The sequence below is a fragment of the Pan paniscus genome, chromosome 7 (assembly GCF_029289425.2).
Source record: "Pan paniscus chromosome 7, NHGRI_mPanPan1-v2.0_pri, whole genome shotgun sequence".
Lineage (NCBI taxonomy): Eukaryota > Metazoa > Chordata > Mammalia > Primates > Hominidae > Pan > Pan paniscus.
This window is the reverse complement of record NC_073256.2, coordinates 121,778,702-121,798,618: the sequence shown is the minus strand read 5'-3', so window position 1 is coordinate 121,798,618 and position 19,917 is coordinate 121,778,702. Positions and strand designations below refer to the sequence as shown.

At 40.2% G+C, this 19,917-nt stretch overlaps 1 protein-coding gene across 3 annotated transcripts in view; it reads left to right on the top strand.

The window, feature by feature from the left end:
* DPYS (dihydropyrimidinase) overlaps positions 1-19,917 on the top strand; it is an 88,634-nt gene that overhangs the window by 20,907 nt on the left and 47,810 nt on the right. For all 3 annotated transcript variants that reach the window (XM_055116848.2, XM_063606870.1, XM_063606871.1), the window contains exons 4-6: positions 1,630-1,819; positions 16,373-16,529; positions 17,966-18,107. In XM_055116848.2, the coding sequence (XP_054972823.2) occupies positions 1,630-1,819; positions 16,373-16,529; positions 17,966-18,107 (489 nt within the window). The remainder of the gene's footprint in view (positions 1-1,629; positions 1,820-16,372; positions 16,530-17,965; positions 18,108-19,917) is intronic.

The window sequence follows — 19,917 nt, the reverse complement described above, 5'->3', positions numbered from 1 at the left end:
TGTTGTTATTATTATTTTTTTTGAGATGGAGTCCCGCTCTGTTGCCTAGGCTGGAGTGCAGTGGTGCGATCTCAGCTCACTGCCAGCTCCACCTCCCGGGTTCACACCATTCTCCTGCCTCAGCCTCCCGAGTAGCTGGGACTACAGGTGCCCGCCACCACGCCCGGCTAATTGTTTGTATTTTTAGTAGAGACAGGGTTTCCCCGTGTTAGCCGGGATGGTCTCGATCTCCTGACCTTGTGATCTGCCCACCTCAGCCTCCCAAAGTGCTTGGATTACAGGCGTGAGCCACCGCGCCCGGCCAAAAGGTGCAATTATTGACTATAGTGCCCCTGTTGTGCTATCAAGTACTAGATCTTATTCATTCTTTCTTTTTGTTTGTTTTACACACAAACCATCCCTACCTTCCCCCCTCTCCCCACCGCCATCCCTCCCCACTAACCTTCCCAGCCTCTAGTAACCATCCTTCTATTCTGTATCTCCATGAGTTTAATTGTTTTAATTTTTAGATCCCACAAATAAGTGAGAACATGCGATGTTTGTCTTTCTGTGTCTGGCTTATTTCATTTAGCATAATGACCTCCAGTTCCATCCATGTTGTTGCAAATGACTGGATCTCATTCTTTTTTATGGCAGAATAGTACTCCCTTGTGTATATGTACCACATTTTCTTTATCTATTCATCTGTTGATGGGCACTTAGGTTGCTTCCAGATCTTGGCTGTAGTGAACAGTGCAGCAACAAATATGGGAATGCAGGTATATCTCTTTGATATACTGATTTTCCTTTCTTTTGCATATATGTCCAGCAGTGGGGTTGCTGGATCATATGGTAGCTCTGTTTTTAGTCTTTTGAAGAACTTCCAAACTATTCTCCAGAGCAGTTTTATTAATTTACCTTCCCACCAACAGCATACATAGGTTCCCTTTTCTCCACATCCTTACCAGCAATTGTTATTGCCTGTCTTTTTAATATAAGCCATTTTAACTGGGGTGAGATGATATCTCAGTGTAGTTTTGATGTGCATTTCTCTAATGATCAGTGATGTTGAGCACCTTTTCATATGCCTGTTTGCCATTTGTATGTCTTCTTTGAAGAAATCTCTATTCAAATCTTTTGCCCATTTTTAAATCAGATTATTAACTTTTTTTCCTGTAGAGTTGTTTTAGTTTTGTATATATTCTGCTTATTAATCCCTTGTCAGATGGGTAGTTTGCAAATATTTTTTCCCATTTTGTGGGTTGTTTCTTCACTTTGTTGATTGTTTCCTCTGCTATGCAGAAGCTTTTTAACTTGATGTCGTCCCATTTGTCCATTTTTGCTTTGGTTGCTTGTGCTTGCTTTTTCCCCTTTTCAATAAAAAAAAGTGATGGTAAAATATGCATATGGAAAATTAACTTATATGATTAGAATATCAAAATTATTTTTACCAAATATACATGTTATATATATATGTGTTATAGATATATTTACACAAATATGTTCATATACACACACACACAGACACACACACACCCCTATACCTAACAGATCAAAAGCCTGGCATTGCATTTAATTTATGATAAAATAATGATATCTGCCATTAGTAAACCTTCCTTGCACATATACACATTCCTGCTGTCTTTTTAGGGAGCAAAGAAGATGTTGGCTCTGGGGATAACAGGCCCTGAGGGCCACGAGCTGTGCCGCCCAGAGGCAGTGGAGGCAGAGGCCACGCTGAGAGCCATCACCATAGCCAGCGCTGTGAACTGTCCTCTCTACATTGTGCATGTGATGAGCAAGTCTGCAGCTAAGGTGATAGCGGATGCAAGGAGAGACGGTAATTCTCGAATGTAACCTCACTTAGAACTCAGTGATAGCTGAAGAGAAAAGTCCACGTCTGTAGCCTCTGCTTCAGCTTAGGAGAAAGTGCATGTGGATTTCCACTACTTTTCTTCCTCCATTTTTATTAGCCTCCTGGTTTCATTTATCCTTATGTGTGTCTGTTTTCCCCCACTTTTGTTCATCTTCATCCTTGCCTCTCTACCTTCAGGTTTTATTTGTTATTTCTTCTCTATCCTTGCGACCCCAGGACATTTCCTTTAGCCACCTGCCCCCACACTCAATGCCACTAGCAGCCACTTTTAAATATGATAGCTAAATGCAAAGCTCTCCGGTTTTTGTTTGTTTGTTTTGTGATGGAGTCTCACTTTGTCACCCAGGCTGGAGTGCAATGGCGTGATCTCAGCTCACTGCAACCTCCGCCTTCTGGGTTCAAGTGATTCTCCTGCCTCAGCCTCCTGAGTAGCTGGAATTACAGGTGAGCACCACAACACCCAGCAAAATTTTATATTTTTAGTAGAGACGGGGTTTCACCATGTTGGCCAGGCTAGTCTCAAATTCCTGACCTCTAATCATCCACCCGCCTCAGCCTTCCAAAGTGCTGGGATTACAGGTGTGAGCCACCATGCCTAGCCCTCTTTCGTTAATTTTGAAGAAGCTTCCCTATCTCTTAGGCAGCTCCACTACCCTTCCCACTACCTGAATCAGGGCAGTGCAAGGCACCTAGTACATGCTCAATAAATTTCTTTTGAATTGGATTGATTCATCTGACAGCCACTTGGATGTTGGAGCAATTGAAGCAATTATCCAAATGGTATTTTTATGATGGTTATTTTAAGATTTTAAAATCTAAGTTATTTTTACCCCAAACTGCCTAATTGCCTCAGTTCTCTGGTTCAGCCTAGTATGTAAATACTCATCTTAAAGGAAAGAGAAAATCTCCTATTTTTGATAAGCACTGGGCAAAGAAATGATTTCACTCTTTTGCCAATACTGGTACAGAAAGGAGGAAAAATAAATAAGGAGCATTTTACTCAATGACTTTAGTCCCATGGTAGCTTCTGTCATCTCAATTTTAGGAATACAAATAATCAGAGACAGTGTTATAATTCAACCTTGCTGTTTTTGTTTGTTTTTTATTAAAACAGGCTGTATTTTTGTAAGATTCATTATAAAAATAATGGGTCTCACTCTGTTGCCCAGGCTGGAGTGCAGTGGTACAATCATGGCTCACTGAAGTCTCTAACTTCCAAGTGATCCTCCCATCTCAGTCTCCCAAGTAGCTGGGACCACAGGCATGTGCCACCATGCCCAGCTAATTTTTAAACTTTTTGTAGAGACAGGGTCTCGCCATGTTGCCCAGGTTAGTCTTGAACTCCTGGGCTCAAGCAATCCTCTCACCTTGGCCTCCCAAAATGTTGGGATTACAAGCATGACCCGCTGCATGGTTTTGGCATGTATATAATTGATACCAAAACAAATTTTGTCAAAATTTCTTCTTGTTGCATTAAGGTTCAGTAATGATTTTGTGCAAGCTGTGTGCACTTTTAAAATGTAATCCATCAACATCTTGCCTTAAGTGTAGGCTTATTTCACCTAGGATTTAATAATATCTTACTAACCAACCATTTCTGATTGCTATTCTCGCATGTAAAAGAATTTCGCCCCTTAAAAAAGAAAATATAAGTACTACGATTTTAAAGTTATAGGTTTTTCCCACCAGATGGTGCTGTTGCCAACGCTATGAGATGAGTTGGTCTATAATTATTTCCTTTGTTAAGTCGTGTACCGGGTCCATAATGTCAGAATATTATTTAAGGAACAGTGAAATCAGCAGAAATTTTCACTTCTAACCCACCTTCAAGCTCCAATTTTGACTGTTCTGTCAGGAAGCAGTTTCTTGATCTTGGGTATTTGTTTTGCATTGGGATAGAATTCCATTAGGAGCAAAGTAAAAGTCTAGGGAGGGTTTTAGAATACAGATCATAGGCAGAAAACTAGTAAATACAGACATTTTAATTTTATTGTAAATTATTTTAAAATTCAATATTATTTCTTGTATCTGTAAAACATTTACATGGCCCAAGAGTCAAAATTATATATAAAAATGTTCAATGAAGTTTTACTTGCCTTCTCTAGCTCCTTCTTCCCATACAGTATAAGTAATGATTTTTATTAATTTATTTCTGGCCTATCTTTACCATGTTTCTCTTTACCAAATAAGAATATAGTCCTTCTTTCCTACATAAAAGGTAGCATACTATACACCTTGTCTACACATTGCTTTTTTTTCCACTTGAAAATATGTTCTGAAGGTCAGCCCACATTAGATACAGAGATTTTCCTCATTCTTTTTTGTAAGTGCAGGGTATGCTACTGTATTTATTCAACAAGTGCCCTATTGATGGACATCTGGGTTGTTTCCAATCTTTAGCTGTTTCAAGAGAAACCACAGTGATGGCCTTACGCATATGCCATTTCAATTTGTGAAAGACACATTAATTCTGGAGGTCAGAAGCCTGAAATGGGTCTCACCAGGCCACAGTCAAGGTGTCTGCAGGGCTGCATCCCTTTCTGAGGTCCTAGGAAGCCCTTGCCAGGCCCCTCGAATTACTGGGCTCGTGGCCCCTTCCTCCATCTTCAGCACCAGCCACAATGGGTTGAGATCTTCTCACATCACATTATTTTGACCTCTTTGCCTCTCTCTTTCACTTTAAGGGCCCCTTATATTAAGCCTACCGATTAATTCAGGATAATCTCCCCATTTCAAGGGCCTTAATTTAATCATATCTATTAATCCCTTTGCCATGTAAAGTAACATATTCACAGGCTATGGGGATTAAGATGTGGACATCTGTTGGGCTCCATCTTTCTGCCCACCACAAAATGGGTATCTTGAGAGTACATGCCTAGAAGTGGGTTTGCTGGCTCAAATTGCATATGTAATTTTTGGGACATTGCTCATATTTTCCCCAAGGAATTGTAAACATGAAATATTTAAAATACCACCCTAAACGTTGTAGTTGAGTCAGACTTACTGTGACAGTATAATACTTGTGAAAATACCCTCATGTGCAATTGTCAAAGAGGCAAAATTGCTTCGGAATAAAATAGTTTGAAAGATTTCCTACCCCATGCATGTGACCAAGGCATGGGATCAAGCAGGGGCCCAAAGAGGAAGCGTTGGACATAAACTGTGCCCAGCTGTTCACATGGTGACTGCATCAGCAAACCAAAGGACAGATCCCTGGGTAGTACTGTGGGACAAGAGCTGTTGGACCACACTGACCTTTTACAGAAGATGCTGTCTGTACTCATTTATTATCTAACATCATTTCTAAATGTAAAAGAGCAAGATAGATGTAAATAAGAAATCATTCAGTTTTACACATTTATACTATGAAAATCTCCCATCTGTAAATACCATTGCCAGCCCATTCTTTTTTTGTTTTGTTTTGTTTTGTTTTGTTTTGTTTTGTTTTGTTTTGTTTTTTTGAGACAGGGTCTCACTCTGTCACCCAGGCTGGAGTGCAGTGGCGCGATCTTGGCTCACTGCAACCTCCATCTCCTGGGTTCAAGCGCTTCTCCTGCCTCAGCCTCTCGAGTAGCTGGGATTACAGGCTCCCACTACTATGCCCAGCTAATTTTTTTGTATTTTTAGTAGAGACAGGGTTTCACCATGTTGGCCAGACTGGTCGAGGTGGCTCATGCCTGTAACCCCAGCACTTTGGGAGGCCGGGGCAGGTGGATCACCTGACGTCAGGAGCCCATTCTATCTTCAAGGGCCTTGACTCTCACAGTGTGGTCCCTAGAATGCAGCCTCCACATTGCCTGGGAGCTCCTTAGACATGCAGAGCCTTGGGGCCCATCCAGATTCCCTGAGTCAGAAAGTGCATTTATAACTAGAATCCCAGGTGATTCATATGCATATGAAAGCCTGAGAATCACGGCTCCAGGAGGCACAAAGGAGATCCAATTATTGATTGCTTCATTGTGGTAGCCTAGAAATATAATGCTATTAAATTTGATTTTATTGTTCAATTGCCAGCTCTATATCCAGAAGAGCGGGATAGTAATGATAACAACTAACAGCTTGTTGAGTGCTTAATATGTGCCTGGCACATAGTAGTATTTTAATCTCTTTTATCTTATTTCAGGTTTTACTATATTTTTATCTTATCAATGTGTTTTAATACACATTGTCTTTTAAAAAATTGTCATAATAATGCTTCATGCTCAATTTTACCACTCTTTTGTGACTGATGAAATTGAGGCTTAGGAGAGATTGGTGAATTAAGCCAAAGATCACTTTATTAGTAAGTGCTAAACTTGGAATTCAAGTCCAAGTCTATGTGACCCCAAAGCCCAAACTTTTTCTGTCACTCTCCACTGTGTTAAAGGAGAAATTGATCTGAAGTTGGGAAAACCTGGATATCAAGTTTGTATTTAATGGGTTTGGGGTTTATTTATTTATTTTTAGAGACAGAGTCTCTCTGTCACCCAGGCTAGAGTGCAGTAGCACAGTCTTAGCTAACTGCCACCTCAAGCTCCTGTGCTCAGATGATCCTCCCAACCTCCGATCCCAAGTAGCTGCGACTACTCATGTAAGCCACCACACCCAGCCAATTTTTAAAATTTTTTTGTAGAAATGAAGTCTCCATTTGTTGTTCAAGCTGGTCTTGAACTCCTGGCCTCAGGCGATCTTCCTGCCTCAGCTTCCCACAGCACTGGGATTACAGGAGTGAGCTACCACGACCCGCTGGCTTTGGTGTTTTAAAATTTGTAATTGTAATTGGTTTTTGGGTTTTGGCATTACATTTACATTTTTTATTTAAGACGTTATCATCATTTTGCTGTTTTTATCATTATTAAGAGATTAATTTTGGGGGTGGAAATGATGAAGTATTAAATGGAAAGTAAATATCTTCTATCTCCCTCAGCTCATTCTTTAGAGCCAGTGATTTTAAACTTATCTATCTTTAGTTTTTGGTGGTGACCTCTAAAATCCTAAACTATAAGTTTGTAGTGATTTGTAATTTTTGACAGTATCACTTGACTCTCAACTATGAAAAATGAATAATTTAGTTCCTGTAAACTTCTCACCTCCTGAGTTTTGTCAGTAATAAATGTCACTTCAAATGATATATTTAATTTTACGTGTTTTATTTTACCTGTTTTAGGTATTCCTTTTTTTTTTTATTTAAGAGGCAGGATCTCACAGGAGATCTTGCAGTGGCAAGAACACAGGACACTGTAGCCTCTTTCCTGGGCTCAAGCAATCTTCCTGCCTCAGCCTCCAGGGTGGCTGGGACTATAGGCATGCACCACTGTACATGGATAATTTTTAAATTTCTTGTAGAGTCGGGATTTCACCATGTTGCCCAGGCTGGTCTCAGGCTAACCTCCCACCATGGCCTCCCACAGAGCTGGGATTAGAGCTGTGAGCCACCACGCCCGGCCTGACATCTCTTTACAGGCTGAAGAAGAAACTTAGAGGCCCTAAGTGCTCTCTCCCTCTGCCTCCTCCAGATGTCTACCAGCTGTATTATTATCTTTACACAGACTCTGTAACTCTAATTAGGTCTTCCATGCTTTGTCTATAGGTTAAGTCTAAAATTTAGAACTGTCACAGGGTAAAATTATGGAAATATTCTTCTCTGTAGAAACAATTAGTGAGAAGAGAACTTCAGAGAAATTTATAGCACTAACTTGCAGTGCAAGTTAGTGTTATTCAAATTGACTCTCAGAGAAGCAATTTCCAAGTGTCAAGGTCAAGTGAGTTTTCTTCATTCCAGTAGGACTCAAAAGCATGCCTTATTTTAGTTTGCTACATATTTAGACCATTATTGTCTTGCAAAGTTTCTTGTTTCTCTTGACATTTTTCCAATTAGCTCTTTTTAAAATAGGTTGAGAAAAGAAATATATGCCTTCTTTACCATATCATGAAGAGTTCTAGCTTCTTCATCATACTTTCTATTGAATAGAATCAGCTCTACTTGCAGAGATTCTTTGTGGGAGGAGAATCTGCTGACTTTCCCTTTCATTTTTGATAGCTGCTTGCTAAGCCTGCAGTAGAGATGTCATTCTGGGATAATGAGGTTGGATATACTGATTCCTGGTTTCCATATCTCCCTTTTTCTTGAATTACTTTGAAGATTTTCAGGTAATTTTTAAGGAAAAGTGTGTAAAAGGTAAATTTTCTGATTCCTTGTCTTCACGCTTACTGGGTGATTTGAATGGGCGTGGAATTCTTGGTTCTGAAATATTTCCTTCTGAATTATGAAGGCACAGTTTCCTTCTCTGCTGGCATCCAGTGTTACTGAGGAACAGGAAAACCCTATACAATTTCTTGTCTTCTTATCACAAACTTTTCATTATCTGTAAGATTTTTATACTTTCTCTTCATTTTAGATGTCCAGAAATTTCATTGAGACTATTACTGGAAAGGAGTTCCAGTCCAGACCCCAATAGAGGGTTCTTGGATCTTGCTCAAGAAATAATTTAGTTGAGTCCATAAAGTACAGTGAAAGCAACTTTATTAGAGAAGTAAAGAAACAAAAGCATGGCTACTCCATAGACAGAGCAGCCCCAGGGGCTGCTGATTGGGTATTTCTATGGTTAATTTTTGAATATCTGCTAAATAAGGGGTGGATTATTCATGAGTTTTTCAGGAAAGGGGCAGGGAATTCCTGGAACTGAGAGTTCCTCATTTTTTTAGGCCATATTGTGTAATTTCCAGATGTTGGCATGGCATTTATAAACTGTCATGGCATTGGTGGGAGAGTCTTTTAGCTAATATATTTTAGCTAATACATTATAATTAGTATATAATGAGCAGTGAGGATGACCAGAGGTCACTCTAGTTGTCATTTTGGTTTTGGTGGGTTTTGGCCAGCTTCTTTACCACATCCTGTTTCTGCAGCCCAGGAGGTTTCAGCCTCATTTTACCCAGCCCCTCTTCAAGATGGAGTTGCTCTGGTTGGAACACCTCTGACAAGCCTATATTTAGTAGTAGGCCTTTCAAAAATTCACCTGCATGTTCAGAGGGCTTTATCAATCTGACGACTGAGCTTTGATTCTGAAAATGTTTCCTCTGTATTTTCCTCCATATTCATGTCCTCTGTTTTCTTTTCCTGGGACTCCATCATAATCCTCCATGTCTTTTAACTATTTTCACCTTTTTAAAAAGATATTTGAATTTTTGCTATACATTTTAGGAAATATTTTTGTTTACTTTTTCCTGCCCTTCTAATAAACTTGTGTCTTGGTAATCACACCTTTATTTCCAAGAAAACGTTCTTGTTCTCTAAGCGCTCTTTTTTTCCATGGTTCCGTATTCTTTTTAATGTTTTTCTTTCAATAGATGCATTACTTTCTTTTTAAAAATAATTTGGTACTTTATTTGTTTTTTATTTATTTTTATATAAAGACATAGTCTTACAATGTTGCCCAGCCTGGTCTCAAACTCCTGGGCTCAAGTGATCCTTCTGCCTCGGCTGCCCAAAATATTGGGATTACAGGCATGAACCATTGGGCTCAGCTTATCTTCTTAATCTAAGAATACTAATGAAGATTTTTTTTTAAATTCTCTTCTGTTTCCTGAGTTACTCTGTTTCTTTCTAGTTCAGTTTTTCAGGGTTTTGTTTTGTTTTGTTTTAGATGGAGTCTCACTCTGTTGCCTAGGCTGGCACGATCTCGGCTCACTGCAACCTTCTTATCCCAGGTTCAGGTGATTCTCCTGCCTCAGCCTCCCGAGTAGCTGGGATTACAGGTGCCCACCACCATGCCCAGCTAATTTTTGTATTTTTAGTAGAGACAGGGTTTCGCCATGTTGGCCAGGCTGGTCTTGAACTCCTGACCTCAGGTGATCCGCCCACCTCTGCCTCCCACAGTGCTGGGATTATAGGCATGAGCCACTGTGCCTGGCCAATTTTTCAGTTTTTAAAACTCCTGGTCTTCTTTTTCGTGTGTGCGTGTGCTGTTTGTGTTTTCTTCAAAAGTCTGGTGATCCTTGGCTGTCCGTATGTTGACAGGACAGTTCAGTTGGTCAGTGTGGGAATGGGCATGGATTTCCTCTTCCACCAAGCGTGTCTGTTTCCTGAACTTGCTGTGTGAATGCACATGGGGCATAGTCACTGGACAGCTTCAGTTTAAGGTGGAGGGACCTCAATCTAGCATCAACACCACCTAAGAAGCTTTATTTCCCAGCAGAGGTAAGGGTGAGTGCTGACAGACCCAGACCTCCTCCTCCCCTCCCCTTCACTGCCCTTTCTGCCCCAGGAGGAAAGCTCTTCATGACTCCCTCTACTCCTTCAGGTTAGGCTGTCACTCCCCCTAACTTTTCTTTATGAATTATTGCCATCCCATCTGCTTTCCACATTCCTAAAATCTACCAAAACCCCGGTCAGCCATGATCCTTCTTTCAACCCCAGTACAGCTCTGGATTCTTTCCCTTTTGTCTGTCTTCACCAGGATTTTTTTGTGAACTGGGAAAGAAGAGGTGGGCAATATTCAGTGCATCCAAAGCCTGAGATTTCTTTTTGCTCATGCTTGATATTTTCTTTTAGCATTCTGCAATAAAAAGTGAAAAGCAGGTTACAGAAATAAGATAACTTTCAAGTCCAAGCCATCGAAAGTGGTGTCACCTTTGACAGTTTGCAAAGAATGCCCATTTCATGCTTAAGTATTTTTTCGTCCAAGTTGAGTAACTATTAGGCTGGTGCAAAAGTAATTGTGGTTTTTGCCATTACTTTCAATGGGAAAAACCACAGTTACTTTTGCACCAGCCTAATAAAACTAGATTAGTTCTCATCCACCCTTCTTGTGAGAAGACACTTTTGCAGAGATGAGGCAAGGGAATCCGGCATTTCTCCCTAAAGTGTTATCCTTTTCTTCCAGAAGCAGAGTTTGTCTCCCTTGCTCCATAGCCCAAGTGTGAAGTTGGACAAACAAGTTGTCATTGTGTTTCATGTGGACAGTCCAGTCTGCCAGCCCCTGACTTCTATCACCCACTTCAGTCCAGTTTTTGTCCGAAGAATATATGTGTCAATGTGTGTCATTGGCTTCAGTGACCCTTTTTAAATTTTGGTCTGAGTAGCTATACATGTTCTTTTTCTGCCACAGTGTTGGCATATGGGATTATTCATGGCTTTTTAGGAAATGCATTGTTCACTTCACCTTCGTACTTCCCAGTAGAACCTGTAGGCTCATGAATTCACTACCTTTCTGTGATTTGTTTAGAATGGTGGCAATTTCTCAAAGCAATTTAACTTGATGCCCTAATTGCTATGTATCTGGCGTTGTTTCTCATTTATGACTGAAATTGTCAATGCACTGCTTTGCTGTTGTTTTGGTTTACAGTTAAACTTGTTTTAACTTGTCTTAATAAAGTTTACGTCTATTTTAAATCCATGTTCCTTTCTTTAGGGTAAAAATATGATGCTCATTTGAACGTAACAAATATTTTCCTTATATTTTTCATAAACAACAAAGTTCTTGGATGCCAAGCGCATGCTAGGTACTGTGCTCTAGGCATTAGATTTGCTAAGATGATTAAGACAATTTCAGATCTCAAGCAGCTCACAGTAAACTGGGCTAGATTGTGGTTGTTTAATGTGTTTGTATATTTGATTGTTGTTTATTTGATTTGATTTCGTTTGGTTTTGGTTTTGCTTATAGTTTTACTTAATAGGCGTATCTTTGTAAAATAAAAAGTTCTCTTGCAGAGAGGTGTAAACCAAAAATAAAATTCTAAGGCCCCTTAACCATCTGAATGGACCCCTCCTCTCAGTCAGGGCATTCCAAAGTTAACCCGAAAATCTGTTTCAGGCCATGCTGGGAAGGGAGGGTTGGACATGCCTCATTATGTCCTCCTCCCTTTTGGAATTCAGGAAAGGCTGACCAGCATTTAACATCAACACAGACCTTAAGTCTAATAAAAACCATTTACAATTTATTCTCTCTGAAGCCTGCTACCTGGAGGCTTCATCTGCATGATAAAACTTTGGTCTCCACAGCCCCTTATCATAATCCAAACATTTCTTTCTATCGATAATAACTTTTTCAACCAATTGCCAATCAGAAAATTTTGACATCTACCTATAACCAGGAAGCCCCCACTTTGAGCTGTCCTGCCTTTCTGTCCAGAACAATGTGTAGCTTACATGTATTTGATTGATGTCTTGTTTCTCCCTAAAATGTATAAAACTAGACTGTGCCCCAACCACCTTGGGCACATGTTCTCAAGATCTCCTGAGGGCTGTGTCATAGGCCATTGGTTACTCATATTTGCCTTAGAATGAATCTCTTCAAATATTTTACAGAGTTTGACTCTTTTTGTCAACAGAGGCTTTGGAATTCCTATTTTCCATTTTATGTAAACTCTGTCTCCCATATATTCCTCTTGTGTTTTAAAAGATGGGGAGAAAAATCCACACAGTGGCCCCTCTCTTCCCAAGTAGTCACGCTGAGTGCTGCTTGGCAATGTTGAACAAGAATACACCAAATTTCATTTACTCATGTGCAATGAACTGATGCTTAGGCACTAGTGCTGTAGGAAGAATCGATGTGCAACTGAGTCCAGGTGATTTTGAGTCTCAAGTTTCCTTTCTTCTCTTTTTTTTGGAAAAAGAGTCGCGTTCTGTTGCCCAGGCTGGAGTTCAGTGGCATGACCTTGGCTCACTGCACCCTCTACCTTTTGGGTTCAAGTGATTCTCGTGCCTCAGCCTCCCAAGTAGCTGGGACTACAGGTGTGCACCATCATACCTGGATAATTTTTTGTATTTTTAGTAGAGATGGGGTTTCACCATGTTAGCCAGGCTGCCTTTCTTCTTTCTTGCATATGAACATCAGAACACTCCATTGTCCTTTAAATTTAGAACAAGATAATTTACATTATATCCAATTGCATAGCAGTTAAAAGCTAGCCATTAAAAAAATAGAATCGTGTGGCTATCAGGAAACTAACGTTTGTGGAGTGTATGAGTTTTCTATGGCTGCCGTTGCAAAGTGCCACAGACTGGGCCACTTAAACAACAGGAATTTATTTTCTCACAGTTCTGGAGTTTTGAAGTCCAAAACCAAGGTGACAACAGGGTTGAACAGGGTTGGCTCCTTCTGAGAGCTGTGGAGGAAGGATGTGTTCTAGGCTTTTCTTCTTGGCTTATAGATGGCCATCTTCTTCCTGTGTCTTCACGTTATCTTCCCCTCTATGTGTCCAAATTTCCTCTTCGTATAAGAACCACAGTCATTGAATTAGGGCCCACCCTAATGACCTCACTTTAAGTTCACTACCTCCATAAAGATCCTTTTTCCAAATACAGTTACATTCTGAGGTACCGGGGTTAGAACTTCAACATGTGGATTTGGGCAGAGGACACAATTCAGCCCAGAACATGAAATATCTCCAGGGTCCCAGGAAGATTCTGGGTACTTTCATAAACATTAATTTATTTGACTTTCACAAAATTGCCACAGTAGAGGGACACTATGATCCCATTTCACAGATGAGAAAAACAGACTAAGAACAATGACTTACCTTGTACAATGTCACCAGCTAAAAAGTAGCAAAAGCAGGATTTGAACCTAAATCTGTATGATCCATTCTACCAAGCTGCTTCTATGTATTTTCCTTCTCAATTCTTTTCTTCCTTTGTAAATGTAATGTTTTGAATCAAAATAAAGTCCAGGAAAGTTTGGCTGTATCCTTTTGGCTAGGAAGATTTATTTCTATAAATATGTTTGGCCTCCTATTTAGTGGCCAGGGCTTTTGGCCCTGGATGCCTATGCTTTTTCTGTGCATCTTTCAACCTTCTCTAGCAGATCTCAGGACTCAATATTAAGCATTGCTTGCAGATCCAGACAAGGTGTTAACATCTGCTCTATCACCGTCATCTAATAAATGGGTTGTCTGGTCAGTGGAGAGTTTGGATTGGTTTGATCTGCTTCATTACTGGGAAATCTTGAGTATCTCTCAAAGGGTAAAACTCCTTTAAGTGGGAGACTGCATCATAAAGGGCAGAATCTTTTGTTTGTTTGGGTTTGAGCCAAAAAATGGAGAAATAAGGAGAGAACATCTATGGGTAGAGACGATACAACCTAATGTGAAGCTTGCTAAGACAGTGGGAGGAGATTAATGATGAAGATGTTCCTTTCTCCTAAGAGTTGTTGAAACCCTCCAGTTGTGAATGTAATCAGAATAGTACCAGGCTGAAGACAGATAGAGCACTCTTCATTGCCAACCAGCTAAGTGTAGTAAATGAAACCAGTAAATGAAATTGGAAAAATGCTCAGCCACATCCACAAATAGCCTGTGCTTGACTTAAACATTTAGAAATACATGCTCTTTCCCAAGTAATAAAAAATGGCACTTTTCCTAGTAACATAGTGCATATGATATGATATTATAATACTATGACTGTAATTCTGGCTGTACAACTTAGTGCCAGTGTGTGTTGGGCACATTAGTCTCATTGAGCATCAATTTTTTCATCTGTCAAACCAGCATGAAGGCGGCTATGAAGGTCAAATGAGATTGTATTTGGGAGCCTTGCAAACTATAGAATGGTATGCATGTGTTAGCTATTTTTATTGTTATTTTATTTTTAGCCCAAATCTAACACAACCCATAATTATGCTGAATTATCCAGTTTGATTATCCAATTTATGGATTATCCAGGCCTCCTGTTTTCCTTCCCCTTTTTAGTTCTTGCATGCTTTTTAGTCCTTTGAAAATGCCTTAGAAATAGTGAAATAGGAAATAGAATATGCAGTTAGGAATTTTTACTTTTTAAATTTTATTTTGGATATTAACAGATACTAGATGGGGAGAAAGTTGAAAATAGCCCAGTTAACGAAGAGCTTGTTGTATATACCACTAAAGTGGCCTGTCACATTTTAAAGGAGCTAAGCCCTTCCAAGGAAATTACCTGTCATCTGGTTTCAAAACAGTCCTGGCAGACTCCCGGTAGATGCTGACACTTTTAATTTTTCCTGAGTGCTGTTAAAATTGCAGAACTTTTGGAACCATATTCCCGTATCACCTTGATGGGCCAAGTGATTGAATAGAACATGTGATAAGGATCTTTCCTCAATGATAAAGCACCATGGAAAATCCTCAGTCAGCGACTTGTAAAGTGATTGCAGATCAAGTCTCTGAGTTTTCATTGTCCAAGCATCTGTAAGACGTTCCCTTGGAATAGGAAGGTCTCTTCATACTTGCAAATAAAATATCGTGTCCATCTTCCCAGTTCTCCAGTAGATAGTACATTACCTCTTCATTCACTAAAAACGATTGGGCATATTCTATATTTAGAAAGAGTTGCTAATGGTGTTTCTCCTTTTCTGGGGATAGGGCAGTAAGAATCCGAATGGAGATGGGATTCATCCAGTAGGGTATGTCACGGAAGCAAAGTAACTTAGCCATGGCTAAGTCCCTGGGGGATAACTTTTATTGATACTTGGTTACTTAAGAATTGAAGTTCTTAGGCTTCAATAAGCCTTGCTTTCATGGTTTTTCAAATCCCTAAGCTAGCTAGTGGAAGATGGCTAGTTTGAAGAAGGATCTATGAAATAATAGGGTGCTGTGTTCCAATTTGATATGACTCAGGCAACTGGCGGCCATCTACTGTCAGTACTCTCTGAGGAAATCGTTAATTTCAGTTATATATCAGGATTTTAACTAAAACTCAGCATCTGATGAACCAGAGTGAACTAATTTGGTATGCCAGCATCTCTCTACTGTGCACTCTCCTTAATGATTGCCTGAATTTGATCAGGTTGATGCCAACAAACCTATTATTCTGACAAATGCTAATCAGAGATAGGATTCTGATTTTAATTTCAAATTCACTGTGCACTATTAACTTTTCTAACATTGTACACTTTTTTTTGATGGCCTCATTTGCATGATTTTTAAAATATGCATTTCTGGCTAAGACTTTATTATCTGAGTGTTCTTTCATTTAATACAAGTTTTTTGAGGAGTTCTTTTTTTCAAGGGCATGAAAAGATTATCAATTGATTTGCAGCAGAGATATGCTGTGGTTGAATTCCATATGACCTAACTAATAATTATCTGTCATCAGGGTAGTAAAGCATAAAAGTTAGAACCACTGGAGTCAAATTCTGGGTTCAAATTCTACCTTCTCCACACCACATAGACTGTATGTAATGTAAATGTAGAGAAATTATTACTCCATAGCTTTATTTTCATCTTTTTATGGAGATAACAATAGCATTTATCTGGTAGGGTTTTGGAGAAGGTTTCATTAGAATGGCTCTTGTACCAGCCAGCTTTTTCTAGGTTATATGGCCATAAAAATGGATCTAAAATATGAATAGCTTATACTTACAGAGGTTTATTTCTCATTCATATTTATGTTCATCATGGATTTTTAAATCCTGTCCACAAAAGTAAATTATAGTTTGGGATTCTGCTAAACTGTAGATATTACCCTCTGCTAGGGCAGAAAAGATTAATATTTATGTGTTTGTCATATGGTCCTCTTAAGAATAAAATTAAAGTGATGAATGCTTCTTTTAATCTTTCCAGGGAAGGTGGTCTATGGTGAACCCATAGCAGCCAGTCTTGGCACAGATGGCACTCACTACTGGAATAAAGAATGGCACCATGCAGCCCACCATGTCATGGGTCCACCTTTGCGACCAGACCCCTCAACACCCGACTTCCTCATGAATCTGTTGGCTAAGTAATCATTTTGCAGATGACTGGGAAGTGTATTGCCAAAAGAAGGTTTGGGTAGAAGGGAGCTCGTCCTCCCATCTGGATCCCCCACTAACCTCCCAGTATTCTCTTCTACTTGACCTGTCAGGTCCTGGGTACCCCTCACCTGCAGAGCAAAAAACATTGACTTAATTATGCTATGATATGTTGTCAAAGCCTTTCCTAGACTCTCAGAAATCAGATCGTTTTCACTGAAACTTTACTCTTTTCTGACTTTTTTCATCTCTCGTTGCCCAAACCCAGGGCTCTTCATTACACCTTACTTTTTATCAGAATATTGTTGAATTTTTTTCTATGCTGATATAATATGGGAACTAGGTTTTTGTATAGGTAACCCTGTTACTTTCTGGGAACATATGATCATTTTTCTTGAAAATTCTACCATTCCTGGGCCAGATGCAGTGGCTCATGCTTGTAATCCCAGCACTTTGGGAGTATGAGGTGGGCGGATCACATGAGGCCAGGAGTTCGAGACAATCCTGGTGAACATGGCAAATCCCCATCTCTACTAAAAATACAAAAATTGGCTGGGCGTGGTGGCTTATGCCTGTAATCCCAGTTACTCGGGAGGCTGAGGCACGAGAATCACTTGAACCCAGGAGGCAGAGGTTGCAGTGAGCAGAGATAGTGCCACTGCACTCCAACCTGAGTGACAGAGCAAGACTCTGTCTCGAAAAAAAAAAAAGAAAAGAGAAAAGAAAATTCTACCATTCATGGACATCCCGACACTCCCCATTCACAGATACTCAGTCTCAAGCTAAGAGTTTTTCATGACAGACCGTACAAGAGTTCACTTACCCATTCTTTTCAGCTTCCTTCCTCCTTCATGATTCAGCATCCCCAAGATTACTCACAAGTCAAAGCAGGATTCCTGTCCCTGGTAATATCAGCATCCCCAGCCAGTCTCACCCTCTGTTCATCCCAGTGTGGCCGTGTGGCTAGGGACTGCCCCGGAGGGCCTGCCCTCCATTCATGAGGATCACCATGGTGATGTCTTTGTGGATGCAGCATTCTGCTCACAAGGAGTTTTCTCTCACATATTTGCTGGTGATTCTGAAGTTATCTTCATCAAGTACATGTGACTATTCATTTCTAGATGAGAAATGGAGTCTCGGACAAGCTCATATCACAGAGCTAGTAAGTGACGGAGCTGAGCTTAGAACTCAGGTTTCCTAACCCGTCTTGGATCATGCTTCCGATCAGTGTGTCCTCTGAAAGTGCTTCCTAGAATAGAGACAGGAGAGGGATGAAATATGTTCTTGAAAAAACTGCTCATTCTCCATTGGATTTTTCTGACTTCAATTGAGAAGGGAGCCAGGAGATTAGGAAAGGTTATGGCAGTTTCCTCCTAACATATTCTGTATACTCACCCCATCACTCTCGTGTTTTTTTCTTTTACAGTGATGATCTAACCACAACAGGGACTGATAACTGCACTTTCAACACCTGCCAGAAAGCTCTTGGGAAGGATGATTTTACCAAGATCCCCAATGGGGTGAATGGTGTTGAAGATCGGATGTCCGTAATATGGGAAAAAGGCGTGGTGGGTTTCACAGGTTCCAGCCTTGCTTTGCCTAGTTCTTCAGCCAGGATCCTGCCCATTTGAGGACCAGAGTGGCACAAATTTTCATAGAGAAGCTTTTTGATTGTTTTTACTAGGGAGGATACTAGGAATGCAATACTATCACCTCCACCACCATTCCATCCCTCAGTATAGCATCAGCAAAGAAATAATCTTCTCTGCATAGTTTATTTTAGTTTAGACGATGCATCGCACTATTTTGCAGAGACATTAGGGGATGAATTAAGATTGCATACAAAGAGGGTTATTCTTCAATTCTCTGAAATGGCAAAGCCCTTCTGCTTGATTTCTCATGCTCTTGAATTCCAGTGCGTCATGTGTCATTGGCACGAATGCTTGAAATGATAAAAAATACACGAAGGGGCAGGGTGCAGTGGCTCACACCTGTAATCCCAGCACTTTGGGAGGCCAAGGCAGGTGGATCACTTGAGGTCAGGAGTTCAAGACCAACCTGGCTAACATGGTGAAACCTCATCTCTACTAAAAATACAAAAGTTAGCCGGGCATGGTGGCACGTGGCTGTAATCCCAGCTACTCAGGAGGCTGAGGCAGGAGAATTGCTTGAACTTGTGAGGCAGAGGTTGTGGTGAGTCAAGATGGCACCATTGCACTCTAGCCTGGGGCAACACAGACTCCATCACAAAAAAAAAATATATATATACACGAAGCGTATTCGTTATGCTCATACCTCCTTTCCATGAAATCTTTGTTGATGTCAGTTCTTTTTTTTTTTTTTTTTTTTTTTTTTGAGACGGAGTCTCACTCTGTTGCCCGGACTGGAGTGCAGTGGTGCAATCTTGGCTCACTGCAACCTCCACCTCCTGGGTTCAAGTGATTCTCCTGCCTCAGCCTCCCAAGTAGCTGGGATTACAGATGTGCACCACCATGACTGGCAAATTTTTGTATTTTTAATAGAGAGGGGGTTTCACCATGTTGGCCAGGCTGGTTTCAAACTCCTGACCTCAGGTGATCCACCCGCCTTCGCCTCCCGAAGTGTTGGGATTGACAGGCGTGAGCCACCGTGCCCAGCCTGATGTCACTTCTTAAAGAATCCTTGGATATCATGTTTTTAAAATTGCTATATGAAGTCACAAAAGTAATAATTTAAAGTCTGGAAAAAAATTTAAATGTCCATGACTACAAAACTTCTCCCTGAGGACGGAGAAAAATCACATGACTAAATGTCTATGTGTTCACTTGTCCAGCCAGTTGACATGTGGAGCTGTGAAGACCAGCAGAGGGGACTTGCCTGGTTAGACTTCTGGTCCCCAGTGTCATGCCCTTTTCACCCATCTCCTGGGATGCCTCCCTCAAATGACACATTAATTATATCTCACACTTCAGAATCCTCTTCAATTGCTTTTACCCTACACATACCACCTACTTCTAACTCTAATGAATTATTCACCAAGTCTTGTCAATTTTATTTCCAAAGGGCCTCCTTATTTCTTTCTTCGTTGCTACCATTCTAGTTGGAGGCTCATATTTTGTTTGGACCTTTGCAGTAATCTCACAGCTGGTCCCCATCTCCAGAGTCTCACTTGCTACAGTGTATTCTTTACTCCAGTACAAGAACTCTTGTTCTGTACTGAGAACAGCTGACAATGCTTTTATTATTATTTTTACAATATTATAGAGTGAGGATAGGTTTTGAATGGGAGTTCTCATTTAGAAATAAAGTTCTGTTTGTGCTATTGTTCTCTCAAAAACCCTTTACTTGTCTCCATTACTTATTGGATGATAGTTGAATCATTAACTTACAATTAGATCT